Source organism: Neomonachus schauinslandi, chromosome 10 (assembly GCF_002201575.2).
Source record: "Neomonachus schauinslandi chromosome 10, ASM220157v2, whole genome shotgun sequence".
Classification (NCBI taxonomy): Eukaryota; Metazoa; Chordata; class Mammalia; order Carnivora; family Phocidae; genus Neomonachus; species Neomonachus schauinslandi.
In genome coordinates, this window is record NC_058412.1 from 133650868 (window position 1) to 133668413 (window position 17546).

The 17546-nt window shown below is 40.3% G+C and overlaps 1 protein-coding gene across 1 annotated transcript in view; it reads left to right on the plus strand.

The window, feature by feature from the left end:
* Positions 1 to 6948: 6948 nt before the first annotated feature.
* Positions 6949 to 17546, plus strand: part of VAPB (VAMP associated protein B and C) — a 33967-nt gene continuing 23369 nt past the window's right edge. Inside the window, exons 1-2 of the mRNA XM_021677844.2 lie at positions 6949 to 7015; positions 9073 to 9225. Of these exons, the coding sequence (XP_021533519.1) occupies positions 6949 to 7015; positions 9073 to 9225 (220 nt within the window). The remainder of the gene's footprint in view (positions 7016 to 9072; positions 9226 to 17546) is intronic.

Consider the following 17546-nt stretch of genomic DNA (forward strand, 5'->3'; position numbering starts at 1 on the left):
GATTTCTCCCGCTCTAATAATGGGTAGGACGTGTCTGTCTCCTGAGGATATTCTGTTCACTTTATTAATTTAGAGGTTACTTTATTAATTGAGAACACTTTGCATTCTAAGGTTTCTTCAGGAAAGGGATGTGTCTATGCAGGGTTCTTTATGTGTGGTTATTTCAAAATAAGAGCTACACAATTAGGCTTTCTGTTGAAATATTGGAATCCAATGTCTGCCATTAAAAACACATTGGTTGCAAAGCTTTATTTTTTTTCTAAAGCATTGATTTAATATGTGAGCTAACAATTCAATCAAGAAAATAGATTAAAAAAAAAAACTTCTCCCAGTGTCCTTACTCTTGAATTCATAGTTATTTAAGAGCTCACCCTCTTTGAGTATCTGTTACTGTATCTTTTTTTCATTTTTTTAGAGGGGGGCGACTTTAAACAAAATTATCATAGAATAATAATGATGAAAGTATTATTGACTCAAGTGAACATTTTTAATACGTTCATCCTGTATATGGACAGCATGAATTTATCATGACTTCAGATCCCAGTTATGGAGTAGGCATCTGTTTATAGGAACCGTGCCAGGATCAGAATTGAGTTGCCTTTAAGGAAGTCTGGCATTCATTCACTCTGTACACACTTATTGAGCCCGTTTACTGCTTGGGTTGACTCAGGGCCTCCAGTGATGAACAGGACGGGCACAGCTTCCTCTTCCACGCAACTTTACTCTAGGTGGGAAGCAGTCAGGAGAGCAACGTTTGAGCTGTCAGGTGACAGAAGTCCTGCGCTGAAGGTAGAAAGGGTGATAGTGCTGGGGAGGGGGGGCAGCAGCAGTCTTGGGCCTTCATTCACCCAGAGCCTCGTTGTGCACACAGGGGAGGCATGCATGAAGAGTAAAACTATTGCTTAAAATAGTTAGGATCATGGTGTGGCCATTCATTCATTCATTCATTCACTCAGAAAATGTACTGAGTATTTTGCTTTGTGTCTGGAAATATGCTAGATGATGGTGATCAGTAGTGAACAAGAGGGACAGAAATGTCTCTCTTTCATGGAGTTTCGATTTTGGAAGGGGAAGACTTACATAAACAAGGAAAAAAAATGTGACGATTGGTGCATTGCAGATGGTTAGGGAAAGCAGGAGGCAGTAGGATACTCTAATGGAAATAGACTGCCAAAGGATAAATTTTAAAGACATCTGTAAGATATTCAGCAGACTTTACTTCATAGTGTCCATTTCTCCCCATTCCTATATACTTTTCCTGTGCTCGGAGTCTATTGTATTGAAACCTCAAGCATGATTTTATTGTCTTAACAAAATCCATCATCAGTCCTAGGGTGCTGGAGACAGATTATTACCTTCCCAGAAGGTAATCTTTTCAGAGCTGAAGTGAAATATGGTAAGTTGTTTTTTGGAAGTGTTGAAGAAAGGAGAGATACTGTACCTAAATTGTGTTTGCAAAAATATAAAGTAATACAGCTCTTTTTATGCAGAGTGAAAAAAGCTGTTGTGGAGCCAATAACTTTAAGTTTATATCTGGAAAGCTGAGACCTGATAGATTATATGTCAATTTGGTATATAAGTTATTTGGTAACACATATAGCTTGAGTTTCAAAGTATTGTAGCTACATTAGGAACATACTACAAAGGAAGGATGTGTATTGCTAACACCAGAATTTCATGAACTCCAGAGGCGCCTGGGTGGCTCAGTCGTTAAGCGTCTGCCTTCGGCTCAGGTCATGATCCCAGGGTCCTGGGATCGAGTCCCGCATCGGGCTCCCTGCTCCACAGGAAGCCTGCTTCTCCCTCTCCCACTCCCCCTGCTTGTGTTCCCTCTCTCGCTGCGTCTCTCTCTGTCAAATAAATAAAATCTTAAAAAAAAAAAAAAAAAAAAGAATTTCATTAACTCCAGAAAAAGGAAGAAAAGCAATTTCTTTGCAAAGCATCTTTCTTCATGTATACGTGTGTGTGTGTGTGTGTGTGTACTTCATTTATGTGTACACATATAAAATATATAAATATTTCAAAATTAATATTTAGTATCAGAAATGTTGGGGTGCTTCCAAAACTTAATTAATACAAAGTCCAAATACTTTTTTCTCCTCCTTTTTTGAAAAAAAACAAAAGCTCTCTTTTTTAAAGTAGTTTCAGGTTCACAGCAAAACTGAGCAGAAGGTACAGAGTTCCCATATACCCCTGGTTCCACATGTGCACGGCCTTCCCCCACTATCAACATCCAGTGCCAGAGGGGTACATCTGTTAAAACTGGTAAACCTACGTAGATACATCATTATCACCCAAAGTCCGTAGTCTACATTAGGGTCCAGCCTTGGTGTTGTACATCCTGTGGGTTTTGACAAATACATATAATGACATGCATCCACCATTGTGGTATCATACAGAATAGTTTCACTGCCCTGACAATCCCCTGTACTCCACCTATTCAGTCCTTTTTCTCGTCCCAATTCCTGGCAACCACTGACTTTTTTAGTTTCCATAGTGTTGCCTATTCTAGAATGTTATATAATTGAAATGATACGGGATATAGCCTTTTCAGATTGGCTTCTTTCACTTAGTGTTATGCATTTAAGATTCCTTCATGTCTGAATTATGGCATGATAGCTCATTTTAGCACAGAATAATATTCCATTGTCTGGATGGACAACAGTTTATCCATTTACTTACTGAAGGACATCTTCGTTGCTTCCAAGTTTTGATGATTATGAATAAAGCTGCTATGAACACTGATGTGCAGGTTTTTGTGTGCACATGAGTTTTTGACTCCTCTTAGTGAATACCAAGGCTTTCGATTGCTGGATTATATGGCAGGAGTATGTGTAGTTTTTTTTTTTTTTTAAGAAACGGCCAAACTGTTCCAAAGTGGCTGTGCCCTTTTGTATTCCCACCAGGAAGGAGTGAGGGCTCCTGCTGCCCCCCATCCTGGCCAGTATTTGATGATGTCAGTGCTGTAAATTTTGGCCCTTTTGGTGTGTGTTGGTATCTCACTGTTTCATTGTTTTAATTTGCAGTTTCCTTTTTTTTTTTTTTTTTTTTAGATTTTATTTATTTGATAGAGAGAGACACAGCGGGAGAGGGAACACAAGCAGGGGGAGTGGGAGAGGGAGAAGCAGGCTTCCTGCTGAGCAGGGAGCCCAAAGCCGGGCTCGATCCCAGGACCCTAGGATCACGACCTGAGTGGAAGGCAGACACTTAACAACTGAGCCACCCAGGCGCCCCTAATTTGCAGTTTCCTAATGACATATGTTGAACATCTTTTCATTTGTGTATTTTTCCATTTGTTTATCTTATTTTCCATCTATGTATCTTCTTTGGTGAGGTATCTGTTCAGATCTTCTGCCCATTTTTTGTGGTGTTCATTTTCTTACTGAGTTTTAAGAGTTCTTTGTATATTTGGATGACAGTCCTTTATCAGATAGGTCTTCTGCAAATATTTCCTCCCAGTCTGTGGCCTGCTTGTCTTCTCATTCTCCTGACAGTGCCCATTGCAAAGCAGATGTTTTTCATTTTAATGAAGTCCAGTTTGTCAATTATTTCTTTCATGGATGGTTGGTACCTTTGGTGTTGTCTCTGAAAAGTCACCACCAAACCCAAGGCCATCTAGATTTTCTTCTGTGTTATCTTCTAGGAGTCTTATAGTTTCTTGTGGTGTGTGTGTGTATTTATATTCATTCTGGTTAAATTGAATTGCTGAGTAAAAATGAAATGATATATTTACCCCTTAAAAAAATTCTGTCCTGTTGTTTACAGATGGGGTGATAAGATGTGCTTGAGGTCACACAGATAAACAAGGCCAAGATGGAGTTTTGAGTTCACTTGGCAGTTTTCCCTCTTACCTTTTACAGTCACTGGGACTTGAGCGCTTAACTTACTCTTTTGTAAAAATGGTATTTGCATTTCCTGAAAGGAAGACTGTTGTTGGTCTTTTTCTCTCTGGGTCTCTGAATGAACAAATGAATGATTACAGAAAAGAGGTACAGTACTTGCACTGTACATGGATTGGTAAAATGTTTAAAGATTTAATGGAATACTTTTTTCTACAAAGCACTCTTGTGTTTCCTTCATGATAAGTTTATCCAGCCATTTTTGATGACATTTTCAGTACTTGGAACCTGACCTCTTACTGTTGAGAAGTTTGCTGGATTGTGACCTTCTTTCCTTGGCCTTTAAACCAGCACTTTATAATTCCAAGGCTCCATGTTTGTAAGACTAAAAAATTAACCATTCCTCCTTTCACATTTAGTGCAATGCATACTTCTGCTGGCTTTGTAGTCTCTGTATTCTTTGCTTTCTAAGACAGGTGAGTTCCAGATCTTACTGTTTGAAAATACACACTTCAGAATGACAGTAAGTCACTCCTTGGTGGAGAAAATAGTTTATAGGGTGCTTAGCTTTATCTAAATTCCATTTAGAGTATGTCAAGGAAGTCAATACCCAAGTTAGTCATTGCTATTCATGAGCATCTACAAACTCAATAATTTTCACAGATGAGTATGCATAATATAGGGCATAAAGAATATTACTCAAAAAAAAAAAGAATATTACTCAAATTGTTAAGAAGAAAAATTAAAATGTTAAAGATTATTCCTAATTTCTTCCAAGTTCATATTGCTTCATTTTTTTGGCCTTCATTTCGCATTTTAGATCCTTAGTTCCTAGTTTTATATAAACATTATCTGAAATAAAGAATAGAAAATTGGAAAGAAAAATGATTAAAAGTATGTGCTGTGGTTCTAGAGGTACCAAATCATTTTTTCATTTCTTGGAGGAAAAAAGTCTAACTTTTGAAGGAGATTTCATTTGTAAAATTGACTCTTTACTTAATAAGCATGTTTAAATTCATTGGTGATAAATATGCATGTTGGTATAGTAAAATCCCATTTTTTACATAATGCTTTAATGGAAATGGCAGTTTTATGAAATGAAAGTGACTAGTAAAAATCTGAATGATGCTCATAAGCCCTTACATCATTTTTATTGAGGTTTTTGTATATTCTAATTCATTAATACAGGGAAAAAGGAGGTCACTAACATGGTTTATTTCCTATAATTACTCAAATCGAGGATAATTTATTTTCAATAAAATTCTTAGAGTACACTGCCCAGGGTGGGGAGAAGAGGGCTGGCCTGTTTTTACAAAATGTCTAGATTTTTACTCATGAGACTTTGCTGTTTTAACAATGTTGTTCACTTGCATGTATTTTCAGTATAGTTCCCTCTAAATTTTTACAAATAAAAACCTATGTAAGTGCAAGAAATCCCAAACACTTAAAGGCCCAGGATTGAGTGTTGAAGGAGAAATCTGGATTATTTATTTATCCTACTTAATACTACAAATATTGTTTGTCTTTTAATAAATTAGACTACCTTTTATGTGATTTATAATGTGAAACATTATTTATATTACTGTGTAATAAATTAACTGGGGGGAATTTCCAAAAACCACTTAGTGTTTACAGTTAAATTTGGTTTATTTTTGTGGAATACCCAGAAGAAAAGGTCAGTGTAAGGGATAAACAAATACTTAAATTTTGGTGCGCCCCTACCCCCAACTTCTTGAGGTAGGGCAAGGAGGAAGAGACACTACAAACTGAGTTGGAAACAAGTAAATATTCTTAATTTCATCACAGTGAAATCTTGCCAACAACCCTATTTTCTGCTCAGTATACTTCAGACCACCATAGGAAAATCTGTAATTTTTTTGGATGTAATTGTGGGCCATTACGAATGCTTGGCATTCTCATCTGAAGATGCTTCCATGTTCTTGAGACAGAATTTTGTTGAAACTAACAACTTTAAGTTTATATCTGGAAAACGTTAAGGCCTGATAGTTTCATAAATCACCATCAGATTGTCGGTACCCTCCCTCCCAGCCCGCCCCCGGGGTTTATATTTGAAAGCTCATTCCTTTTCAAGTGTCTCTTTGTGTAGACACACAGCTTGTCTGTTTTCTTCTCCTTTGCCCCAGCATTGTGAGCTATTTGAGCTGGAGCTATGCTTATGTGAGTTCTTGTGATTGGCAGTTCTTCTGTAAAGGCCAGGAATGTGGACATGCGTGGTGTGTATGTCATTTGTTCATGCATGAGTGTGTGTGTGCGTGTTTAATTGCTGTCTTTGACTCCAGAAAATCAGAGTTGTGTTTAGCTGTTCTTTTTTCGTTTTACCACTGCTGAAGTGATCTCCACTCTTAAGCAAGCAGAGAGTCTTTTGGGGGGATAAGTCAGATTGTGTGCTTTGTGGAGAGTGGAAAAGGGTAGAGGCGCAGAGAGCTGCTGCCTCCATAATCCCCTAAACACGTTTCAGCACCAGGGATACTGTTTCTCCCTTGATGCCCAAAACTTGATACAAGGACAGAGAGTTGTCGGCATGGGGCTCTTCCTCATTGTAGCTGAAAGTCTTCTTAGGCCACAGAGTACCTGCCCTCTTGGGTAAGCTTTTGGCTCTCAGTAAGGAGATGACTTTGAGTGTAGTGAGAGGGTTGTTTGTGATGGGCGTCAGTAGGTGAGATGCACTGCCGAAGATGCTTTTACCCATGTCTGGCCACAACTGCACCTACAAAATGCCTGATCCCAGAGGGCCAAAGGCAGGGCTTTTTAGAAAGATAATCCAATGGAAACATTCTCTTTAGGCATGTCATTCTTGAAGGTGCCATTGCCCATGGAATGAGAATAAATTCTAGCGTAAGTAACTTAAAACCGTCAATGACCCAGTAGTACAGGTGATTCTGCTATAATGCAACGTATGCATTCCTAAAAATCGCCATACCACATAAAATAGCAGGATAAACGCTGTAGGACTTACAAGAGGGAAATGAGGTTAAGTCCACAATGTTCAAAACCTTTGTTGGTCATATACACACACACAGACAGGAGCCTAATCATGGTTTTACACACATTAAATGGGTAGGAAATACGGTATTGTATTTCAGTAAACATGGCACTTCACCTTGAAGAAGATGTGAAGTTTGCCTGTGGAGGTGGCATCGGGATAGTTGTAGTTTGTGAGTCACTGTCCAGTGGAGGAAGGAGGGCAGATGGTGACTGTGGGTGTGGGTGGTTGTGGCTGCCAACCCACAGGTGAGCTGAGGTAGCTGATAGGGGTGGTGGTGGTGTGTGTAGGGGGTGTATTTTGTGTATTTCTAGGCAGCTTGGTTCAGCTGGATGCACTTTTCTGTGTTCATCTAGCATTTCTTGTAGACAAAATCATGCATAAGCAAATGTGAAATTTGTTTTATGCTCAGATTGTCCCCCTAATATGCACATCAATCACAGTGGAACAAATTCACGATTTCAAACTAAGCTTTATGGCAGAACTGGCTATAGTTTATTTGATTTTGGAACTGAGTCCCTTTTCCTTTCTTCCTTTCCATCATTATTGATTTCTTAATTTATATTTAAGTTAAGCCCATATCAAATTGATTTTTTATACCCTGAGTGCTTCTGAAGGAGAGAAAGTAGCCTGAGATTTTAATTTTGCTAGTGCTTATCCACCTGGTAGTTTCCTCCTTGGCGAATATCTTTGCCTGCCTGTCTGTCTGTCTGTCTGTCTGTTGTCTATCGTCCATCTAGATACACACACTCTGAGACCTTTACTAGATGCTTGGAGGTACAGAATGTATTCTGTATTCTGGAGATACAGAAACTGGTAAGGTATCATCCTTATCTTAAGGAGCTTAGAGTCTCATTGAAAATTTTTCAAGGCACAGATTTGAATGTCTTTTTTGGGTTTCCTTAGGGAAACCCATTATTTATTTCTTGGTTTGTGAACATAGGAGCACACAGACCTTCCCACCCCGCCTCCTACTCCTTTGTAAATGTAGAGATAGGAGTAAAGAGCTTGTGTGGAGGAAACTCAAAGATACCATTGATTTACATGGTGAAAAATGTCAATTTGAAAAGAGGTTGAAAAGGACTTAGGAGGTCTTGTAGTCAACCCTCCCACTGACTCCTTAATAAACCTAGTGGTCAGGTATCCACGGTAGAGCAGTAAATGGAAAAAAAGCAAGTTTCAGAGTAACGTGACTAGTATGATCCCTCTTGTTGTCCCCCTCCCGGTACATGTGTGTACGTGCTGTTTGTATAAGCACAGATGATGTGAGAAGATCTCCCGTAGTAGTCACCTCAGGGGACAAGGGAAAGCTTATTAACTTCCTCTTTATACATCTCTTATTGTTTGTCTTGTTTTAAGAAGCATGTTTTACTTTTTTAATTAAAAAATCTAACAAAGTAGAAAATGAATAAATAATAATAATAAAAAATACCCTCCGGGCCCTGAGCTTTGTTTTCATCTTCTCAGTAGCCTGCGTAGTTATAAAACTGAACATGATGTTCCAGGTGTGGGCTGCCTAGCAGGACTCCGACCTTGCTGTAGTTAACGCTGTATTGGGGGGGGGGGTTCTGTGTTTATAGACCATTAACACCTTAAAGTCTTTTTTACACCTGCTACCCTTGGCACACTCTGCCCTTGGTAATTGTGGGACCCAAGTTTAATCCTTCAGATTCTGTTAGAGGTCATCTTATTGTGGAAATCAGTATTTAACATAGGTTAAGAACTGGTCTTGGATTGGATTCAGGCTGCCTGGTTCAGATCCTAACTACCTACCACTAACTAGCATGAACACTTAGACAAGAAACGCATATTCCTGAGCCTCCGTTGTCGTCGTCGTCTTCTTTTTTTTTGTGGGCAGCAAAGCAAAGTTTATTGAGCGATAGTCTAAAGCTCCAGCAGAGGGAGGACCTGAGAGGGTTGCCCGAGCCTCTGTTTTCTTATCGGTAAAACGACAATAACCATAAAGTTGTGAGGTTTCAAGGAGAGCCTGGATGTTAGAACGCTTACCTAGACTGCCTGGTAGTGTGATGAGAACGTGGTGAATTTCAGATGCTGCTGTTAGTGTGTTAACGTCCGTTCCTTTCTCCCATCCGTGATAGTGAGCTAGTTTTGGATCTTGAATCTTCCCTTAACTATATACCATATCCCTCCCGACCCCAGAACATAAATCAGTCAGTCTTCTAAACTTTCCTCACAAGGTCTCCAATCAGTCTCTGCCTCATTCCACAGGTCCCTTCACCGATGTCGTCACCACCAACCTAAAGCTTGGCAACCCAACAGACCGAAATGTGTGTTTTAAAGTGAAGACCACAGCACCACGTAGATACTGCGTGAGGCCCAACAGTGGGATCATCGATGCAGGGGCCTCGATTAATGTATCTGGTAAGTCCGGAGACTGGAGGCCAACGGGGGGGCTAAAAAGTCCCCCTAAAGCCAGTAGGATTTCTTAAAGTTTGCATTTGGTATAGCAAAATAAGACAATAGACTTCTCCCTGAACCCGCCACCCTCTGATTGAAAAGCTTAGTGGGTCCCACTCACCTATTGGTTTTCCATAATTAAAGCCTCTTTGGTTTAATGCTTACAGCCTTCTGTGCCTTAATAGTTACAGCAAAAGTAAAGTGGTAACTTTAGACTTTACTTCAGAATGAGTTTGGTTTTCACTCCCTTGAAATTAAATCTGCCCTTTGGCAATAAATAAAAAAGGGCTAAACAAACTTAATTTTACTTTGTGGGAGAATGCTAAATGGAGTTATTTTCTTATTTAAGCTAAATGGTTTCTGACATTAGGCTTGTGTCATTCCCAATGATTGGTAACTGCACTTTACTGATCGTGAAAAGCTCAGGGAGGTGAGGACTGAGGAGACTGGACTATATCCAAGGGCGAAAGTTTTGTGCGTGTCTGATGGGTTTTTCCCTTACGGTCTGAGAATGCATATATTTTCCAAAGTCCAGCTTTTGAAAAGACGCTGGTAGAGTGCCCAGATTGAGAATTGGATTTTAGAATTAAGGAGATGTAAGTGATGGGTTTGAGTTTAAATGTCTTTTAGAAATGGAATAAACTTTCAGCTCATTAGAACTTCTGGATCCAAGATGCCTTTTGTATTTGTGGAGGAGCTTGTGGGGGAGTGTGTGTTTATCCTGTAAAAATCAGGAGACTTTGTGTCACAGAGGGTTCTGCATCATTAGAAGCTACTACTCATTGAGATGGGTACTTGACTGGCTTTTTCCATGACAGATTTTGATTGTGATGCATTTGGCTATTCATTTGACACCTAAAAGAAAATGATTCACCTCTTTGGAAAGATATAAGGTGTTTCATTATCTGATCATTTCTGTAAACTCTTATTCCCCACATCCATTGGTTTCTCTCATTATGGTGCTCCCACACCAGCTATCCCCCTGTGTGCTTCTCTCTGAGGCTGCAAGACCTGATCTGGACACTTGAATTGGGTTGTTATTCAGGAAGTCAGAAGGGTGAGAGCCAGATTTTATTGAGGGTCTCCTTTGTGCTGGGCCAGCACACACATTATCTCATATAATTTCTGTTATTTGGCCTGTGAGGAATGCATCATTACCTGCCTTGTACTAAGAAGGAGACCGGTGGCTGTAGGCTCACGAACCTAGCAAGTGACACAGCCAAGATGTGGATCACTGTGTCTGGCTCCGAAGCCCAGACTAAAGTGCAGCGTGTTGGGGAAGGGAAAGGGTCTGAGCTGTTGGCATTTCTGTACCCCTTGGATCCATATGGTTTCAGTTTTTCTGCTGAAATCTTTATTCCCTTTTATTGACTTTGGTTTTCCTCTTGATTTCTTTGCCCATATCAAATTTGAGCAAGGTTGTCAGTAGATGAGAATTACAAATTTTCAGGGTAAATAAGGGGGCAGCAACATAGTTTCGGAATAAAATGGTCTCAACGGGCAGTTGTACAGTGTAGGTGTTCTTTCCAGTATGAAATATAAATGTGTGTATATCTCTTTCAGAAAGGCTCATCCCTCCCCCAATCATAGGAATGGTTGTTTTGTTTTTTGTTTTTTGTTTTTAAAAAGATTTTATTTATTCATTTCTTAGAGCACGGGAACTGGGAGGGGAGGGGGGGAGAGAGAATCTGAAGCAGACTCCGTGTTGAGCATGGAGCCTGATGTGGGGCTCGATCTCATGACCCTGAGATCATGACCTGAGCTGAAACCAAGACTCAGATGCTTAACTGACGGAGCCACTCAAGTGCCCCTATTTTTATTTTTTTTAATTAAAAAAAATTTTTTTGGAATGTTTTTTAAGGTAATAACCCTGGGCATTTGTTTTGATTTATAATTCCCTGCTTAAGGAAGACTGAAGATTTTGTGGTTGTGGCCTTTCTTTTGCAGATAAGAACGGAAGGTACAGAGAATGGGTGTGATTATCTAGGGCCACATGGGTGACTAGTGGCAGAGCTGGTACTTGAAACCAGCTTTGCTCCTGACTCGGTGGCTCTTCTGTGATATGAAGCTGCCTCAACAGTGTTAGGGGGTGGCCCCACTTACAAATGAATATAAAATTTTACATAAAGTACCATGGTTCTCAAAATGTAATGTACTTGGGGGAAAGTAATTGAATAATAAAGTGCCCGTGTGTCTACAGGCCTGACTCCTAGATGAAACAAGATTATGTTTGCACATGAGAAGGGCTCCCTTGTTATTATTTGGTGTGTATTTTTCGCACTGCTTGAGGTGCACCTGGGTGAAGCCAGGTGTCGCTGCATTTCTGGGACAGCATCTTCAGTTGGCAGAGGTTGCTGGCACCCATCTGCTGCCGTTTTCTGTGCTGAGGGACCAGTGTATAATGTATTAGACATTCGTATCTCAAGGTAAAAAGCACTGAGCTTTTTAAGGTCCTCTTAAAATGCAGCTATATGATGACATCTTGGTGAGTACGTAGAGTTTCTAGGTTCCTTTGGGAGAGAAGATACCCTCAGGACATGAAGGATACCAGCAGAAGGCAGTGCAGATTGTCCACAGGCCAGGTGCACACATGGCCACGTTTGGTGTTAACCCACTCTCCTCCGAGATCACTAGATTTGAGGTCTGGGAACCTGAGCAGAAAGCTTAGTTGTGCTGTTTAACCTGTTGGCCGATCTTACATTAATAGTCCAATCTATTAATGTCTCTAGGTTCTAGTTTTCTCATTTATAAAATGGAAGGAATAGTATCTGCCTCACAGAGTACTTTCCAGTGCTGTGTTAACTGAACACATGGCACAAGAGTGGGATTGTGTTATCTTCCCCACTAGCTTTGATAAAAACTGTTTTTGTTGAACGTGGATTGTACATACTTGAATTGCCTTTTTAGAAATAAATTAATTCCATTTTATTATTTGACTTTTTCTAATTTTAATAAGTGTGTATTTTTTCTTTCTATGATATGCATTTGTTTTCTGGTGAAAAACCACTAGTGAATTTTCAAATATAATCTATAAAAAGGTGGCCATCAAATCAACTTAAAATACTACCAGGATTGCCCTGTCTACCACACAGAATGTCGGCATACCCGCAAATGACATGCCTAGTACATTATTTCTCTCCCATTTCTGAAAACCCTTGGGATGTGCTAGCTATTAGGGGAGGTTATAAATCATGCTTTGAGAGAGGGGGGCAGGGAGGGAAAGAAAGAGAAGGAGGAGGAGGAGATCCACCCACATAGCTGGCCAGAGGGACTGAGGTTCTGAAGGCACACAGATCAGGGTTGTATGGGGGCACGAGGGGAGACTTTGTAGCTGTTAGGTACCTTTCTGACACACCCTGTGAAACTCTTCTTAGCTTTTAGGTAGGCTTGATATATTCAAGGGAGCTTAAATTGTGTGTCAAAAGTCCAGACTCTGACCTATCATGTTACTTTCTCCAGAAGGTGGCAAATTACTTATTGAGTCCTTAAAAAATAACAGCTCTGTTTTAAAAACTTAGGTGGTAAAGTAATGGTTGGAAACAGGCATAACCTAGACTTTTTGTGTCTGTAGGTGAAAATGTGTGGATTTCCCAAAGGGATGGTTTGAGGTCTGGTCACCTGGGTCTAGAATGGGAATCCTTTTCTTTGTCCTTTATGTAGGTGCTCATTTCATCTCATCCCATTCTTCCAGTAGCCCCTTCTGTGGTTTGTGTCTGTTGGATGAGGCAGTGTAGTAGGTGAGGGGGTGCAGAGTGCTTTCTGTTTGCATTAATTGGCCCAGAATGCCATGGTTTTGGCCCTTGCTCCTTGATACACACCATCTACTAGAGATGGTTTTGAATTATTCAAATCTGGACCTCAGCAAAATAGCTACACTTAAATGGAGATTGGAGAAGCGGAGATTGGATTTTTCCCCCCCTGAGATTTTAAATGCAAGGAAAATAGAACTTTTTGAATTAATGAATTGTTTGAAGCAGTGGGGGGTCTCCCCATTTGTTCTAGCTTTACAAAATTAAATCGATTTTCTGAACTGTCTGGTGGGAAAATATTTTTAAGGTAGATAATTTCTGAAAATGTCTTTGTGGTAAGCTGTTAGTGGTTGTGGATTTTTTTTTTTAATACTGCAGTTTAATAATGAGGGAGTTTTCCATTAATATTCCAAACCATGTTTGCCAGCGGATACAGCAGGTGAAGTGGTAAAATTATGGGCCCATCAAAAATACTTATGCTTCCTGTAATATGATATTAAGTTTAATATTTTTATAACCTTCACTGAATTCTAATTTCACTAAAGTAGCAAGCATGCTTCCATTTGCAGTTCAATTATGCACATTGGTTGCCTTTGTACCAAGCAAATTAGAAATGCAAAATATCTGTATGTGGGGGGGGGCATTGGAAAGAGTCATTAAAGATACCAATATTTGGGTACAGATACACTTTACTAAGTGAACCCTGGGAATTGAAAATGGATTAAAGACAAACAAACACAAATCTACTAGTGTCTGAATCAGTATTTTATATTAAAATTCAAAGAATTAAGGAGCAGTGTTCACTTCTGACACACAATCCTTTCCAGCACTCCTTTCAATCACATGTTAAAGCATAGTTCTTCCAGTAAAATCCTGAGGACAGAGAATTCATATCAGCAGCTCTTCTTGGATGGAAACATTGGTCAATTAATGTAATTGGGTAGTATTGCAATTGATAATTAATCCTTTTAAGATTTTGCTGACTCAGTTTAATGGAGCTGCTTGCCTGCCCTGGACCAGTCAACCTTGGGCTATAGCTTTTAGGTGATTAGCACCAGCGTATAAGTGCACTGCCCTTAGAGAAAGAAGCCAGGCATTCATCTGTCAAGTGCTGATAGCAGAAGCTAAATTTGGGGGGTTTGGGCATCTTAACAGCAACATTCTTCTTTGTTTGATCATTTGCTTTGGAAGCCTCTGATAAGCAAAACCTTTTTATAAATGATTTTCATGAACCAAGTTTATTCTTCTCAGATAAGAGCGACTCACATTCATCATACCTAAAAGATGTCTTTAATCTTTTTCACCAGATAGATGAGAGATTCTGGTTTTTTACAAAAGGAAATTAATAAAAATTCAGCCTAATTATGCTTTTTAAAGATTTTTTAAAATTTTACTGTGATATTCAAGTTTCTTAAGAAGAATCCCATGTTTTACTTTGTAGGAGTATGACACAGTTTATTTAATTTCTTTACATTTTCTTTTCTTTTTCCTTTTTTATAAAGATTTCATTTATTTGGGGCACCTGTGTGGCTCAGTCGGTTAAGTGGCTGCCTTCCTCTTGGGTCATGATCTCAGGGTCCTGTGATAGAGCCCTGGGTCTGGCTTCCTGCTCAGTGGGGAGTCTGCTTCTCTCTCTCTCAAATAAATAAATCTTTTTTTTTTTTTTTTTAAGATTTTATTTACTTGAGAGTGAGAGCTCGCAAGCGAGAGAGCAGAAGCAGGGGGAGCAGCAGAGGGAGAGGGAGAAGCAGACTCCCCCACTGAGCAGGAAGCCCCACCTGGGCTTCGATCCCAGGACTCTGGGATCATGACCCAAGCCAAAGGCAGATGCTTAACCAACTGAGACACCCAGGTGCTCCTGTTCTTTACATTTTCAAAGATCATGATCAAGATGACTTATCAGGTACACTGAACACCTCACTTAGTGGACAGTAACTTCAGCTTTCTGCGGAGTCACTGAGGAGCAGAAATTAAGCTCAACTTTGGAGCAGCCAAGAGTTATGTTCTTTTCACTCATTATAGTTTCTTGCATATTTATTTATTTATTTTTAAAGATTTCATTTATTTATTTGACAGAGAGAGAGAAAAAGGGCACAGAGGGAGAGTGAGAGGGAGAAGCAGACTCCCAACTGAGCAGAGAATCTGACATGGGGCTCAATCCCAGGACCCTGAGATAATGACCTAAGCTGTAGGCAGACCCTTAACCGACTGAGCCACCCAGGCGCCCCAGTTTCTTGCATATTTAAACACTTGAGCTCTTCATCTTGACTCTCTTGTTTACTCTTGCTTTATTTTTTAAATTTTTAAGTTTTTTTTAAAGATTTTATTTTTGAGAAAAAGCACGTGATCACATGTGGGGGGAGGGGCAGAGGGGAAGAGGCTACCCGCTGAGCAGGGAGTCCAGGGCTCAACTTGATCCCAGGACCCAGGGATCATGAAATGAGCTGAAAGCATACGCTTAACCAGGTGCCCTATTTTTAAAAAATTTTTTAAACATTTTATTTTTAAGTAATCTCTATACCCAAAATGGGGCTTGAACTTACAACCTGAGATCAAGAGTCACACACTCCACCGAGTGAGTCAGCCAGGTGCCCCTTCTCTTACTTTAGACTGTTAACCTTGTCCTGGCGTCCGGCCCATTACAGGCCAGAATGAAGTGAAAGGGCTTTGGGAGGTAGCCACAGTGAAGGACTGGACAGGAATATCACAAAGGGTGAGTAGGGGAGAGGGTTCAGAAATAACAGCAGGGGACTGGGATGACTTAAGCCTCAGGGCAGACAGTTCTCCGTATTCTAGTTGATCAGTCCCAAGAGCCATGGCTTGTAGGTCTTTCTAAGCTAGAATATAATGGGTGTTCATAATCCCAAGAGTTAATCAGAAAAAGGCTATATTGTATTCCATTATAAAGTATTACAGGAAACAGGAAAGTATGTTGGAGTTTTTTTAAAAAGATGTATGTTTTTAAAAATGTTTATAAAAAAGAGTGAATGAGGCCTGTTCTTTGGTCAGTGCTGTGCATCTGGCACATCTCATCTTCCATTGACACTGAGGTACATTTGTACTAGTCTCTGCACAAATAAGTCAACCAGACAATGAGCAGTTTGTTATCTACGATGGGCTGTACTGAATTGGGAAATTCTATAGAGAACACAAAGATAATTCAATGTTAACTTACTTATAAGTAGATAAAATTATTTGCCTGCTTGATTTGTCATTCCATCCATAGGACCCTGAATAGGCAGAGTCCCGGAAAGCAGTTATGTTTTCAACATTTTGAGAATCCTAAAGGAAGTAATAAATTTACTCATGATAAGGGTACACAGTCTACAATTCTGAGTTGCTTTGCTTTTGGCTAGAATTATTTCACCTCATTGTGGTAATACTGGTCTTTTAAGCTGATCAGGCTCTGGCTTGTTTCTGATTAGCTTAAAAAAGTAGAGCAGGAACTACATTACTACACCATCAATGCAGTTTGGTAGAGAATAGCCTTTTGGCGGCACACAGGCGATCAAAAAGGAGAAAGAGGGGACAGTTGTGATGCGAAGATTGGAAACTGCTGTCTGAACCCACGGGTAGGAGAGAGTAGCTCTGGGAGGTAGGACAGAAGGTAAGCCAGATGGTTGCGAGTGAAAGAAGGCTTCCTCTCTTTGTGTTGCCCCAAGGCGATTTTTAGAGGGAGCATGATTCAGGAGTGCTTTGAATGTTGGAAGGGAAGAAGGTACACACCTGTCAACCAATGAAAAACTAGTATCCAGAATGTGAGCTATCAAAACATGAAGTCCTGGTTTCAGTCAAATGGGGTAGAAGGGCAAACATGTGGCAAGGAGCTTAGGCATCTCAGTGTCAACAGTGTCCACTAGTAGAATAAGGTCCCCGAAGAAGAATGAGGGTGTGAGAGAGCATTCTGGTAGGGGCCACAGTGTTAGGTGAAATACTGAATACACGTTCTGCAGGTGTGGTTCCTGGGCTGGTAGAATCAGTATCCTGTTAGAAATACATGTTCTCAGGTGCCTGGGTGGCTCAGTTGGTTGAGCGACTGCCTTCGGCTCAGGTCATGATCCTGGAGTCCCAGGATCGAGTCCCGCATCGGGCTCCCTGCTTGGCAGGGAGTCTGCGTCTCCCTCTGACCCTCCTCCCTCTCATGCTCTCTGTCTCTCATTCTCTCTCTCTCAAATAAATAAAATCTTTAAAAAAAGAAAGAAATATATGTTCTCAGCCCCACCCCAGATGTGTTTGAATCAGAAACTCTGGAGGTGGGTGGGGTCCCACCACCTGTGTTTTAACAAGAACTCCAGGTGATTCTGATGCATGCTGAACCCTGAGACTCCCCTGTTACCAAGTCAGATTGGTGGGTTAAGTTCTGGAAGGTTGGTGTATTGAGATGTGAGTAGGGCAGGAAGACCAAAAGAGACGTGCCAGGTAGGACCGACATGATAAGAAGAGACTTTGGTAATGACAGAACACCCTGTGAGTGGGAGTGTGGCCAACAGATGTGTGTACCTGTTATGGGTCTGTACCGGGAAAGCTGAGGAGACT